This window comes from Lepisma saccharinum, chromosome 13 (assembly GCF_977018435.1).
Source record: "Lepisma saccharinum chromosome 13, izLepSacc3.1, whole genome shotgun sequence".
NCBI classification, from domain to species: Eukaryota; Metazoa; Arthropoda; class Insecta; order Zygentoma; family Lepismatidae; genus Lepisma; species Lepisma saccharinum.
In genome coordinates this window covers 24,448,383-24,463,881 of record NC_139241.1, presented here as the reverse complement: position 1 = coordinate 24,463,881, position 15,499 = coordinate 24,448,383, and the positions used below count along the sequence as shown (strand labels likewise).

General features: G+C 39.3%; 1 protein-coding gene across 1 annotated transcript in view; it reads right to left on the bottom strand.

The window, feature by feature from the left end:
* The window catches only part of LOC145996903 (phospholipid scramblase 2-like), an 80,311-nt gene that overhangs the window by 29,272 nt on the left and 35,540 nt on the right, over window positions 1–15,499 (bottom strand). The window contains exon 5 of the mRNA XM_083133468.1: window positions 10,111–10,149. Coding sequence (XP_082989594.1) covers window positions 10,111–10,149 — 39 coding nt within the window. The remainder of the gene's footprint in view (window positions 1–10,110; window positions 10,150–15,499) is intronic.

Genomic DNA, 15,499 nt, shown 5'->3' with positions numbered 1-15,499 from the left:
CCACTTGGTTCTGCAGAACCAGCAAGACAATTGCCCTTTGCCAGCAGTCAATGCACCTTCATTGGAATTTTCCACCTCCACCAAGGGATCTTCCAACTGAACATCTGGAGGTGCAAAGCCCACGACATAGGCATCAGAACAGTAGAAACCCCTGGAGATGAGAAATTTGGAGAATGCTCTGAAGAGAATTGCAAAGGAAATTGACACAGTTCACTGAGTTGCACTGAGAGATAAAGTTATATTACAAGGCAGCAGTTATTCTTTGAGACAGTCACAGTGGATCCAGTCTGATGAGAGTGAGAAGCCAATGAACCAAACCTGGGATCCAGAGAATTACGTCCAGCAAGTACAAGCTAGCAGCTGCCTGCCAAATTGTCTGCTGCCTCTGTCACTGTGCACTGCGCATAATCAAAGAGAGCATTCTCTCCAGTGCCTTGTGCCATCGACCAGTTCCAGGGTGCAGTCTGTTCCTGGTACCTCCAACTACTGCACGAAGCACCAGGGACGGCGCCAGAAATTTTCGACTGGGTGGGCAGAAGCTCCTTATTGATAGAATAGGGTGGGCAGTATAAATGTAAGACCATGTATGTGTACGTATGTATCCCCTTCTCTCTTACACTCCCAATTTTCCTCTTACTTCTTTTTCCTTTCCATGTTTTCCTCTTTATTCTTTTCTAATCTATTCTCGTATCTTGTTCCATTTCCTTTCGTTTTGTCTCTGATGGACACAAGGAAGTGTTTACACATGTGCAGCCATACCCCAGCCATACATTCTAATGTATGCATGTTAATACAGTAAAATAAATTTGAATTAGATTTAAGCTTGTGTTGCAAATACAAGGCACATACTTGATTTATGTATTCGGTGACAATGATAGAAAGTGCGATGGTAGACAATCGTGCAGTTTCTCGTAATTTAAATGCATGTTCCTGAGCATAGTATTTTCATCGTATGAGTTTTTAACTGAAAGAGTATTCTTACTCCTTAGGGGTCACTTTTCTTAGCTTACAAGGTTTGTACAACTGAGAAATCTATCTGAATGTTTGTAGTAGCGGCGATTGGGTGCCAACATTTGAGGGGCAAGGACAATATACTTTTTCTTGGTAGAAAAGGCTTAGCATAAAAAGGCCATAGTGCAGGGGCAAAAAAGTGGCAAAATTTGGCGAGGGAACCGCATCCCCCACTTCCCGGTTCTCCTACTCGCTGCCACTGAATGTTTGGATTAAAATGAACGTCTTATTAGGAATGATTTAAAACACACACGGAAATCAAATTCTTTGTTCATTGTCCATGAAATATTCCTAGGCTAATGAAAGGCTATTTTGACAGAATATCACTCACAAACAAGTAAGATCGAAAAATCTGTTCAGAATTGAAGAGATTATTAGCTAAGTTGTTATTCATTTTCTGAACTGTCATGTTACTAATGCGGGAGAAGCAATACACGTATGGTTGGTTACATGAACATATTTTTTGAGGTAACAAAATTATTTAGGACACATGGAATTCATCGAAGTTGATCACCGTGCCAGTAATAATTCATCTATTTTTCATAATGACTTGGGTTGCATAGCGTGACCATTTCAAACACACTAGAATGTCAACCTCTATCCTGTGCAGCACACCCTGAAAACTTGATTTTTCAAGCAACGAGTCTCTGGTGCTTGGAACCACTGTCAAAGTAATAATTTATGAGGGTTTGTATTTTGAGTGTCAGCTTGTGTTTGATTTCGCCCCTTCGTAACTTTAATCTAATCACCATTAAACCTTTTCATTGTCATTATCAAAATTAGCAGAAAAATAACTTAACCTTTAACACATTCGCTGCCACCTAAAAAATTGCATACCTTTGTCAGGAGCCGGTTTGTGCTGTTATGCAATTTTGCTCATATTAATCATAAGTTGTATGGATTTTCATAAAATACATTGTAAATTTACAATGTGCGTCCTCGGCATATAGTATGAGTTTGTGTTGCTCTGTGCCGCATGACGCACAAGTGCGTCATGTTTTATTCATATAGGTTATTTTTATTTTGCAGTCTTCTCATTATTTTCACAATATTCATGTTCCTCATAACAAGAAAAATTATTATATTTCAATTTAATAACATTATTATTATTATACATACATGTTACAAATATTTATATATATTGTATTATTGTATAATGGAGCAAAATACAAAAATGGCTATATTGATTCTTTACTTTATAGATGTAATGTTACAAAATCGGTAATAAAATAAACATCACATTTGTACTTGTTACATGACGTTACTTGTAACGTATCACTAATACATTTCAAAAGGTCACATACTTTCATTTCACTTATGGTGCAGAGCGAAACAAGGTTCGATGCAGAGACCTGGTTTTCCTGGACATTCTAAGCAACAAAAAGAAGTGTTTTTTTCTCATTCCCTTCTCATAGCAAACTTTGCATCTTTTCCTCAGGCACTTTCCCTTTTAATTAGTTGGCAGTTTTGATGGAAGATGGACATTCTCCTTCTTCTTCTTCCTGTTTGTTGGCTCATCATTTGCATCATTTACAGGTAGCAGTTGCCTAATAATGTCCAGCCGAAAATCATAGAGGCTCTTTTTGTCACCTGAGTACTTGTTGTACAACATGTGAGAATTGTGAACCATAATTTGGATCATGTGAATAGCTACTTTTTTGTACCATCTTATTGTTTTCCTTTTGCAGGGATAGTACGACAACATTTGATCTTGAAAATCAATGCCACGCATGTATTGATTGTAGGATACAATAGCTTTAGGTTTACTTATAGTTCCTCCTTTTCCCTTCGGCACTTCAACCATTTCTTCCATAAATTCTGTGAAAATGTACATTACATCTCTTTTGTCTCTCCACTTCCCAATTGCTACACCATCTGAATATTGGCATTTATGCTTATTCTTTTTTAGAGACAGCTGAACCACATTTTTGGGATTTTTTGTGGAACTTGATCGAATTGTTCCAGTGTAGTATGTACCTTCATCGAGAAGCTTTTTTGCCAGATCATAACTATTGTAAAAGTTGTCCATATAGAGAGAGTGACCTACATTTAATTTTCCTTCCATCAAGTTCAGAACAACTTTTCCTGCATGACCTTTCCCACCTGTAGCATCAGCCATCCCAGTGTAGACCAGCACTTTTAGGACAATTCCTGTTGAATCCGTCAGCATATAAATTTTTATACCATATTTATGTATTTTTCCTTTGATGTACTGGCGGAAACAAGGCGGCCTCTCCACAACATCATTGATTCATCCAGTGCCAATTCCTTTTCTGAGTAATATATATTGTCCATGACATGGTTGAAGAAATCAATAAGAGGTCTGACTTTGTATAGACGGTCAGTAGTGTCTGCAGTCTGATTGTGAGCCAGATGAAAGCACCTCAAGATAAGAAGGAAACGATTTCTGCTCATATGGCACCTAAAGAAAGTCATTTCAAACAGGGGGTCAGTCTTCCAGTAATCTTGTAGTCGTGGCATTTTAACATTTCCCATGTGCAGCAGAAGACTTAGAAAAATCTTCATTTCAAAATTAGTCACCGGTTTCCAATCCAAGATGCGTGACTTTGTACCCCGCGATACAATGGTTTCTGCATAAGAATTTGTTTCTTTTACCAATAAACTGAAGAAGTCGTCATTAGCAAATATATAAAAGAAATCAATAGGCTTCATTGAATGTAAATTTATTTGTAGTCCAGGGTTTCCAGTAAATTGGAAATGTTTTCATGTTGGGAGGACCATCTGTCCACTGTGGATGTCCTGTCTTAGAAACTGCTACAGCGTTGTGATGAAGCAAATCGCCAATGATCACATCCTCACTTTCACTCTCACTATTATCACTATTACCACTTTCACTTTCTACTTCCCACTCACTGCAGCTGTCACTTAGTTCACTTAGTTGAAGTTCTTCTAATGACGCCAGAATATCATCTTGATCCGTATATGTTTTTTCTCTTCTTGGCCTTTTAGGGCGAGAAGGGCCAGCATTTATTCCTTCTGAGTCCTCCATTTCCTCTCAGATGAATAAAACGCAACGAAATTGTAGCTCACTTTTCTTCTCTAGCCAATCGTGTCAGACCAAAGCTATTGGTGTAAACAATAACAATTGTGGTGCTGCATTTTAACAATCAAAAATGAAAAAGAAAACAACTTCTTTACCGCCAAACAATGTACCAACACACGAGTAAGAAAATAACAAAAACGAATTATGTTGTATTCCATTCAACAATGCAAAAAGAGAGACGCAAAAAAGAAACCAAGCTAAAGGTTATTTCAAACAATCCTTCAGCAATGTGCCATGAAAGAATTAAAAGCCTTCTTTGCAGTGCCACTGTTGGGCAAGCACTCGAAGAAGGATATGCGAATGACGCACATGTGCGTCAAAGGCACACAGCTGCAGCCCCAAATGACGCACATGTGCATCACCGGCAGCGAACGTGTTAAACAGCCAATGGGTCATATATGACCCATGGTGCGGATTACAACATTCACGTGCTTTTAGGACCTTCATACTTGTATGTGAGGTTGTAAACGCTGACAGATGTTGAGACAAGACATTGAAATGTCATGTGGAAGAAAACCCACCCCCCTCCCCCTTTCTCTAATATGCAAATTAGCTATTTTTAGCCAAAATGCAAATTGTACATATTGCTTCATATTTCAGCTTGTATGAGAACTAGAACTTGAAACAAGTTTCGCTTTGTTGCAAAAGGTCTACTCTTTGAAAACAATGCAAATGTTTGCGCCCTTTTTCCAAAATAACGGGAGAAGAGGGTGCGAACGCCAGATTTTTTTTCCATTGAAATTTTGGGACTTGGCCCCTCCCAACCCCGTTTTTCTCACTTGGGCTTTCTGAATTGTACACGATCGCGTGCTCTAATGATTTTGCTTTCAAAGAAAAGTTATCCAAAGTAGATTGCTCAAATAGTATCCGAGATATAACGTTTTTCTGAAATAAGTGTAAAAATTTAAAAATCGCGTGCAAAGGCCGCGGCGAGAGAGGGGTTACTTTCGAAAACCGGCTCGGCTGTTTAAAGGTTAAATATAACAAATCAACCACAACTTACTGTTCCAAAAATGGAGTTGCATTAGTTCATACCTCTTAGAAAGTTGAGATGGTAGTTTCAATTGCACAGCGTTTCATTAGTGGATCAAGTCAAGGCAGCTAATTCCTTGAACAATGATGTTGTTTTCCGAAAGTGTCAAATATTTGCCTCAGGCAATCACCCGCCTAAAATGGACGCACCTTCTGTGGTGATAAAATGCCACGTTTGGTGCGAGTTCTTTCTGTATATTTTCCCCAAAGGCATAACGCTGTTGCATTATAATGAAGACGTCCTGTGTTCGACTCCCCCCTCCTCTGGTGGAAGCACAATGAACACTGGTTTCACGTTAAACTGTAGGTTTAGTCCCGATTAGCCTATCTGAGCATAAAAGTGGATTTAAAAACAAACTAATAAAATCGTCTTCTAGATACTTCATGACGTAACTTTCTTTCTTTACTTCAGCTGCGTCTACAGATTCTGTTGACATTTTCGGCTGATTCATGTGGCAAAATTTATGTATGGAACGAGGATTTCTAAATAGGATAAGCCACTCATTAGCAATTGAATAATTCTGTAGCTTTTTCCATACATAACTGGTTTATTAAAATTTATTCACTGCAGTATTGTAGTGATTATTGTGATTCCTTCTTATTAGCAAAATGAATATAAAGATGATATTTCGCATACCATATTGATATTTGAAGATAAGAAGTATATAAAAATTGTAATGAAATAAAAAAAATGACACTTCTAGAATTTTAATGCAGAGCTAATTAAAACTATATTATACTCTCTAGGTTTATGGCTTCAGCAACAGAAGCCTTCCATCTGTCCCTATTCGGGGCAAGATCAATCCAATCTTTTCGATCCTTGCCGATTTCTTTTAGGTCCATCTCAACGTTATCCCTCCATCCTCGTCTTGGCCTTCCTACTGGTCTCTTACCATCAGGTTTCCCAACAAGAATCCTGTAAACTATTTTTTTCCTCTGCCATTCGTGTCACATGGCCTGCCCATCTAAGTCTTCTTGATTAAATTATTCTAATAATAATAATTAAAAAGTCAAAATAATGTATTGTGTTGCCGGTGGAAGTAACACTAACATGATGATTTTATTTGTTTATTTAGAGATTATTTTACCCATACCCAGGCCAGGATTTATATACGTATGTGGAGGCCCGGAGCTGCAGTCCTCAAGTTCGACCTAAATTCTGATATAATCTTGATCATACCCTGCATAATTTTGAGCCTCCTAAGCCTACTAACTGCTTTTAATCATGGAAATATTCATTTCATCACAGTTTTTGTTTCAATAGCTCTAGTATTTACTTTCACTTTCTAATGACAAAATTGGCTTTTTATGGGTTGATAATATGTGAATATTTCTAGCATAGATAATATTCACAAGTAAAATATACATGTTATGAACACCAGAATACACTTATTTATCGAATTATTCATATATCTCCAAGTATATGTACTTATTGAATTTGATTGGGTGGGCAATCGGGTGGGCACAGGAATTTTTGGGTGGGTGCTTGCCCACCCATGCCCACCCCTGGCGCCGTCCCTGACAAGCACCCAAGGACACCAGGCAAGGGGTGAGTGACGTTCACACTGACATTGTTCAAAATCTCCTTCATTATTTTCATAAAATCAGGGCAGATAGAACCAGAAAGTCCAAAAAATCGAGTTTCCACATAAATTTTTGAGCTGCGCCTCAGTGTGACTCGAACCCAGTACCAAAACAGATAAATTGATACATTAATTCTATGTACACATCACATGCAATGATACATTGCTTCTGCTGTAAACTGTTATAATATCAATTGTAATATAATTAAGCCTTGTTTCCATATTAAAAAACCCTAAGTTGCTGACCAAAGCAGTTTATTAAGATATAAAAACACTTAACATGTAACGTTTCAACCCTGTATCAGGGTCTTCCTCATACCAAGAACTAAACTAAAATGAAGAAATACACACACAAAGATATATACACATATGTTTTAGTTTAGTTCTTCATCTGAGATAGACCCTGATACAGGGTTGAAAAGTTACATGTTAAGTTTTTTTATATCTTAATAAACTGCCTTGGTCAGCAACTTAGTGTTTGTTATAATACATCTTTACCCACTTCTCCAATTATAAAAGACAGACACGTACCCACTGCGTACATGGATGAAATTTGCAATCACATCTTAGATAACAAACAAAGTGACTTGTCATGCTGCATCATGTTGTGTGCCATCAAATCCTGTTGTGTAGCGTTTCATCTAGGGCTGAGTCGATACCACTTTGAACCGATACCAATACTGATGTCGATACTCTTACCGATTCCCACTGATACTGATACCGATACTTAAAAATTGCAAAAATTAAAATTTGTTCAAAACACTGATCAGTGATCAATATTGGTGTGTAAATATTCTTCTCCAATTATATGCATGAATTTACCAAAAAAAATTGATTTAGAATATTTAAGAATTATATCAGGATATGAAAATAGATATTATGTAATCACAAAACATAGCTTTTCATGCAAAATTGGTGCAAAATAAACAGACAGTTTGAATTTTGTATAATTTCCAGGATAATTAGACTCCGCGAAAGTGTCATGCAACATTTTTGCAGACACTGTGAAAGACCAATATGCCATAAAAGTATCGGCTGGTATCAGTAGAAAAACTCTGATACTGATGGTATCAGCTGATACCGATACATCGGCATCGGTATCGGCTCAGACCTAGTTGCATCGCATTGTGTTTTATCAGATCCGGTGTGTGGCTGGCCTAATTGCTCTTGCAATCTTGGATTAACTCAAAGTTCTGTCACCTATATTGAACCTCTGACTGCAAACACTAAAGACAATGTAGAGCACTACAAGGTTATTCATGACTATTCAAGATTAAGAAATAACTAAGTCTTATGTATTTGTTTTGTTACTTCTCCTTACTGATTGAGAACTTGTTTATAATGTACAGGGTGGTCCAAAAGTGTGGAAACACCTGAATAATGGCATTATATTTCCAAAAACTAACATTGCAGGTTTGTAATAGGGGTGGGGGAAAATGTTATAGGGCATATGACGATGACGGCCGCCATCTTGAAATCCGCCATCTTGAATGCAACTTTAAAAGTTCAAATGGAAACCATGTCGTGTAATACTTCATTTCAATAGGAATTTTTCTCACGAGTTCAACGGTGTGCATAATTTTGCTCTAGAACCAACAGGGACGAAGTTAGTAACGTTTTTATGCTTGCTTTATCATTGCAGGTGACGTAACACAGCATGGGTCTCACGCAGGCAGAACGCATTGAGATCATGTTGATCTCAGGCGAACAAAGCACGAGGGTGATTGCAGACGATTTTAACCACCGTCACCCAGTTAGGGTCCCCATCCATTATGGTACTGTCAGTAAAGTGCTTGCAAAATTTTGTGAAACCGGGACTGTGGCTGATAAACCAAAATTAGGCCGGCACGCATGGCGACGGATGAAGCAATGTCCACAGCTTGTTGGCTGCATTCTGCAAGAGTTCCCAACGCAGTACTCGTCGTGTAGCCCAGGAGAGTGTGTTAGCCGCACGTCCATATGTGGATTTTAGGCCTGAATAAGTGACACCCAAGACGATCCTCATTCCGTGATCGTGATTCCGTGTGGAATTTGCGGAATGGGCCATGGAGCAAATATGGCGTAACACTCGATTCGCCTTCGAAGTGCTATTTACTGATGAGGCAAACTTTTACCTGTCGGGCGAGGTGAACAAGCAGAGCATCCGATATTGGTCGGACAGAGACCCGCATTGGTGTGATACATCTGCAGGTATTCGCGGAAAGGTGATGGTGTGGTGTGGTGTGTGGGGGACCCGTGTTGTTTGCCCTTTCTTCATCAACAGGACATTAACAGCGGTCAAGTATCGTCTCATGTTGGAAGAGGACATCTTGCCAGCTTTGTTGTCTGACGATGGGTCATTCCCTGTGTTTTACCAACATGATGGTGCCCCTCTTCATTACGGAAATTGTGTTTGTCAGTACCTGGATGTGCAGTTTCCTAACACTTGGATTGGACGACGAGGTGCTGTGAAGTAGCCACCACGTTCCCCAGACCTCACTCCGCAGGATTTCTACCTGTGGGGACATGTCAAGGCCATCGTTTACTCCGAGAAAATTCGAGATATTGTTAACCTTAAGCAATGCATCATTGACGCATGTGCCAGCATTACTGCAGACACTTTACGCAGGGTATTGCACGAATTGGTATTAAGAATGGCTTTAACTGTGGATCACGATGGTCATCACATTGAACATGTCATTTAACTGTGAGTGGTCATGGGTTCATTATGAGCCTTGTTTGGGGTGACAGACACAAAAAAAAACACGTTAATAACTTCGTCCCTGTTGGTTCTAGAGCAAAATTATGCACACCGTTGAACTCGTGAGAAAATTTCCTACTGAAATGAGGTATTACACGACATGGTTTCCATTTGAACTCTTAAAGTGCATTCAAGATGGCGGATTTCAAGATGGTGGCCGTCATCGTCATATGCCCTATAACATTTTCCCCACCCCTATTACAAACCTGCAATGTTAGTTTTTGGAAATATAATGCCATTCAATTTTTATTCAGGTGTTTCCACACTTTTGGACCACCCTGTATAACTACAAAAGCAGAGATTTATGGCAAACTTACTATTAAGCTCTGTAGAGCAACAGCACATAACAACACACATATGAAGGATGAAGGTTTATTCGTATTATACAAAGTAACGTTTACTAAATCTTCAAGCATATGCATTGTACAAACTAATATTAAATAAATCGTCAAGCCATAATGAATTCAAAAACAATATAAAATATCCTTTTCTGAAATCATACTATATCCACATTTTACATTAATTAAATAATTAGCTCTACATGTCATAATCTATCAGCGTTATAATTTGGAACTTGACATAATATTTACTGTCAGAGCTACTTTAAAATTATTCAATTCTAGGTACTATGGATTGTAGTTTTCAAAGTACACAATGATTATAGTGTCTTCCACACTTACTTGTTGCAATTGGTGCATTTCTTTGGTCTGAGAGGTTACCTGAAATAATAGAGATATTTTAGAATGGATTTCAATGGATGCACATATAATTCATATTTGCTTAAGTCCCTCTTATGCTTATATAATATATATATGCGTGTGTGTGTGTGTGTGTGTGTGTGTGTGTGTGTGTGTATAAATCAAAGAAGGAGAAAGGAAACACTCACCGGATAGTGGAAAAAATTAAAATTTTCGCTAACTTAGTAGCATCTTCGGTGTGAGACGAAAGATACAGAACTGGAAGTTGGAGCCCTGCAGAGTTGCCAGGTCCCCATCGAAGAAGAAGCAGAGAGTAGAACGAAAAAAAAAACACTGTTTCAAGTCACCAGGCTCATCAAAAACTGTGAATGGGTGGGATGGCCATGTGCACCTGGAGGGTGTGAGAGGTAATGAGGATGGGGCAGGTTTTGCACCTGGGGCGGTTGCATTTGTGGGCAGAGGGGTGTTGGTTGTGAGGTGAAGGAGTGTTGTGGACCAGGATGTTTTGGAGGTTTGGGGGGGGGGGGTTGAAAACCACTCTGGGCTTATCAGGAAATATGTTTTTGGTTTCAGGATCACTGTGGAGAATGGGGAGAAGAGAGTGTAGTGTGTGCCTGATTTTGTTGAGGTGGGGATGATATTGGGTGATGAGTGCAGGTGGGTTGGTGGCAGCAGGTTTCTTGGTGGTAGTGGTGTGTGAGGCAGCTCACGATATTTGTTTCGTGACCAGGATGGAGGGATATCAACGGTTGACCAGAGCTTGGTGTAGGCGGAGGTTATAATTCTGGCGGGAGGTGGGTGAAGTGTTCAGGTGCTGTCCCCTGAGGGCCAGAGAGAATAGAATGTCTGTTTTGGTGTGGAACAGGTGGGAGCTGGAGAAGTGTAGGTATTGCATGTGGTTGGTGGAATTTATGTGGATAGAGGTAGTCAGGTGCCCTCCCTTGATGTGCACGTCCACATCCAGGAAGGTGATCTGATTGGGGGAGTGCATCCAGGTGAATTTTATGGAACGGAAGTGATTAAGTTGGTCCAGGAAAGCTAATAAGGATGGTTCTCCATGTGTCCGGAGCATGAAGATGTCGTCAATGAAGCGGAGCCAGAGGAGGGGTTGGGTATCCAAGAACTCTTGCTCAAGTTTGCCCATGAAGAGGTTTGCATAGGATGGGACCATTCTGGTGCCCATGGCTGTACCTCGGATCTGTAGGAAATGTTGGTTTTCAAAGGTGAAATTGTTACATGTGAGGACAAGGTGGGCTAAGTGGGTCAGGAAGTTAGTGCTGGGGTTGTGAGGTTTAGGTCTGCTATTGAGGTAGAATTCTATGGAGCAGAGGCCATGGGCATGGGGTATGTTGGTGAAGAGGGAAGTGACGTTGATGGTGGCAAGGATGGTGTTTGGGGGCAATGTTGGAAGGCTGCTGATTTTCTGGAGGAAGTGGTTGGTGTTAAGGAGGTAAGAGGGCAGAGCTTTCATAAGAGGCTGGAGATGGGAGTCAACAAAGGCTGAGATTCTTTCTGTGGGTGAGTTGTAGCTGGACACAATGGGTCTACCGGGGTTGCCAGGTTTGTGGATTTTGGGCAATAGATCTTTTCATGTTTTTGCCACTTGCAAATTTACCCTCCATTCCAAAGGGACCTGCCATGCCTCAAACCTGATCTACATCCTCACCTGCAACATCTGTGGTGATTTTTACCTGGGGGAAACGTCAACGGCCCTCAACCTCCGCATCAATAACCACCGCTCCTCCACCCACAACCTGGACTTCACTGTCGCCGTCCACATCAACCACCACAACATCCGTTTCAATGACTGCTTTCGGGTAGCGATATCCATCTCCTACCCCAACCAGCCGACATCTCTGTTCGCAAAAGATGGGAGAGGACCTATATATTGGCCATGAGTGCAACCACTCCACCTGTCCTGAACAAGGCCACCCACTAATGTCCCCACCTCACCCAACCCTCCCTCCCACCCTCCCTCCCAACCCAACCCATCCCACCCACTCACAGTTTTTGACGAGCCTGGTGACTTGATACAGTGTTTTTTTTGTTGTTTTTTTTCTTTCTACGCACCACTTCTTCTTCCTGGCAACTCTTCAGGGCCCCAACTTCTGGTTTCGTATCTTTCGTCTCACACTGAAGATGCTACTAAGTAAGCGAAAATTTTGAATTTTACCACTGTCCGGTGAGTGTTTCCTTTATCCTTCTTTGATTTTTATTTAGCCCTCCTTACTTTTATCCATATATATATATGTATATATATATATCAAGGATATATTTAGGGGGAGTCCAAGGGGTCCAGATGCCCCTCAAAAGACTTACCAAGTACTTAAATAAAATAATGAAAATGTACTTTTTAGCAATTGTTATACTGTAATCGATGGTTATTTGCTATAAACTTGGAAGACAGGGATTATTATATTTGTATCATACTGCCTTGAAGGACAGTACCAAAGAAGATTAATGCACACTACTACTTATGAAATATGCATAAAATATTAATCAGGAATATGCTTTTATATAATTCAATAAATATTAAATTCTTTATCTATTTGATATTAATTAATCCATTACTCTCTTTACATATACGAAGTAATTTTATACATTACAAAGAATAGATATATACCAGTGGTTTCCAACTTCAAAAGGTCCGAGGGCCAAAATTATATCCAGCAGTTGATAGGCGGGCCGCATTTTTTTTTTTTGGGGGGGGGATTAAAAATTACAAAAATTGTAAGTACTGAACTGAAAATGTAGTACTTTCGCATGACCTACATTTCGAAAATGAGGCAATAAAAGAATGGAATTACAAATCAAAATTGTATAATTACAATTTATTTCACAAAAACCCAATACTTATTGATGAATTGAAAGAAATTAAAGACACACCATACAAATAAGAATACTTCATAGTAAGTGTTCAATGTGAAAATTGAGCCCGATCTGCTTCTTTTATTAAAGATGTATTTGAATTTCTGTATTTGAAAGTCTCAGAAGGTGAAGGAGTGAAGAATCTGCCAGTCTGCTTCTGTAGCGGTTCTTGATAAACTTCATTGAAGAAAAAACTCTTTCACACGTGTATGTGCTGCCGAACATTGATGTCATTCTTTACCCAAAACTACGAAGGTTTGGAAAGCGTTCCTTTATAAGGTATTTGAAAAACTCTGGCCCCTTTTCTTGCCTAGTTTGAAGGAACACATCGCCTTGCAAATCAAGCAATTCAGGTTCGAGAGAAGCTATTTTTATTTTCAATCTTACGTTTTTTGGAGATATTGCTCATTTCGATATTTGCACAAACTTTAACAATCAGTCACAGTACAATCCGAGTTGGAACACTGGAAATCTCTTCGTACTTCGTGCGTAGTGAAACAGATCTCTATAGCGCCGCAGTTCGTTTCTAAACACACAGAGTGAAGCCTTCGCGCAAGCGGGCGAGTTCATTCCACATAGCGAAGGGGTGGAATGCATGGTGTAAAGAGAAAGTTACGTCACTTTAGATTCTTCTGATGATCATTATTGACTGCAAAATCAATTCTACCTGTGATATGGTCTTTCTTCACAGAGCTTCCGTTCCTTCAGTAAAAATATAACGTATTTTAATAAAAATAAATAAAATTAACGTATTTTGCAAACTGGCTTCGCGGGCCGCAGAAAAAGGCAACGGGGGCCGCATGCGGCCCGCGGGCCGCCAGTTGGAAACCCCTGATATATACCAAAAACAATTAAATGTATGATCACAATACAAAACACAGGCCCGTAGCCAGGCATGGGCCAGGAGCGAAGCTGAGCCTCCACTGGCTCTGCTGTCAGGCCCCTTAATATTAGGTAAAACTATTTTGTATCATTTATTTGCAATGAAGATTTAAAATGTAGACAGCAGATATTATTTTGCTCACACTTGATGAAGGATAAATTCACAGAACATGAACAGCAACCATTACATTCATTCATCTTGTTGATGAGATAAGGTCTAAGTAGCAGCAAGTATTTAGAAAAGTCTCTAGACTTTAGAAAGTTCTTTCGTAGGGGAGCTTTTTTATTTACTGTCCCTGGTGTGGCCTCTCTTTTTGACAGAAATCTGTGACTTTGACTTCATCATCAACATTTCTTCCACATCTGCATCAAAGGTTAACAGCTCCCAAGTTTATTGGAAGGAAGAGAAGTTGTATGCTATAAATTTTGTTTATCAGAAGAAGACTTTATTACTACCCTGTATAATAGGATATTCTGAATTGGCTATAGTCAAACCTGTCAGATGTAAAGTCAGCTTATGAAGACTGGCCCTTAATGTTGATGGTGCCCAATGCAGAAGTACAGTATCCCCAGGCCCGTAGCCAGGAATTCTTAGTAGGGGGGCGAAGTCAATCCTAGAGGGGGCAAATTTTTAATATATTGTGTTGCATTGGCACATATAGCAGGGTACACAGGGGCACTTGCTTCCTCCTTCAAAAGTGATAAGTGACAAGAAAGGGATGATATCTTGAAACTCCAACAAACAAAACAATTTCGAGCAACATCAAATAACAATATTTCGATAATGACTTTTCGGACTACCAAAGAATACAAAGATAAAGTTTAACATAAATAGACTAATCTGGACTGTATCTACTTTATACGTATTTACAGGTCAATAATGTGACGATTAATATGTACCAACAACTTTTGGCTTCTCTGCAGAACTGATTAAAAAAATCCTTTATAAATCGTGCTTCACAATGTTTCCCTCTAGTTTCCAGTATGCAAGATTTTTACGCACAAAGCAATCTAACGATTATCCAACAACACAATTGTCTTGTGTTATGCAAGAAAAATCGAATTAATTAAATAATAATGGTTACATATTATCTACACTTTGATGAATTGTGTAAAAATTTCTAATACTTTTTTGTAGGCCTACTTGCTAAAACATTAAAACATGGGTTCCTTATACTCCACCACGAATTCTATTTGCTTCAAATGAAACTCTCTTGCATCACTACAGACAATGTTTGCCTACTGGTTACGTTAATCATTTTGCAAGATATTGTGTTGTTGAAATACATGTGTTTGACACCCGACAAACAAATAGGAATCCCTTGATTGATCAATTACTTCTTGGATTACAGTGTCATCAATCATTAATATTTCATATCAAGTTTTATAGAGGGAAATGTTGTATCCTCTTTACATTATGAAAAAAATACATTTCCTAATGACTATGGTACGAAACCGAACGATATAAGGGGCCTCCTTCGCCTTACCCCATTTCCGCGGCACATGGTCTCTGGGCCGCTTATCGCCACCACTTTTTGAGCAGAAGCGTACAAACCCCAAATATCGGGGTTTCTTTTATGCTGATACTGATTTCTGCCAGTCACAGAATGGCTTAAGATAT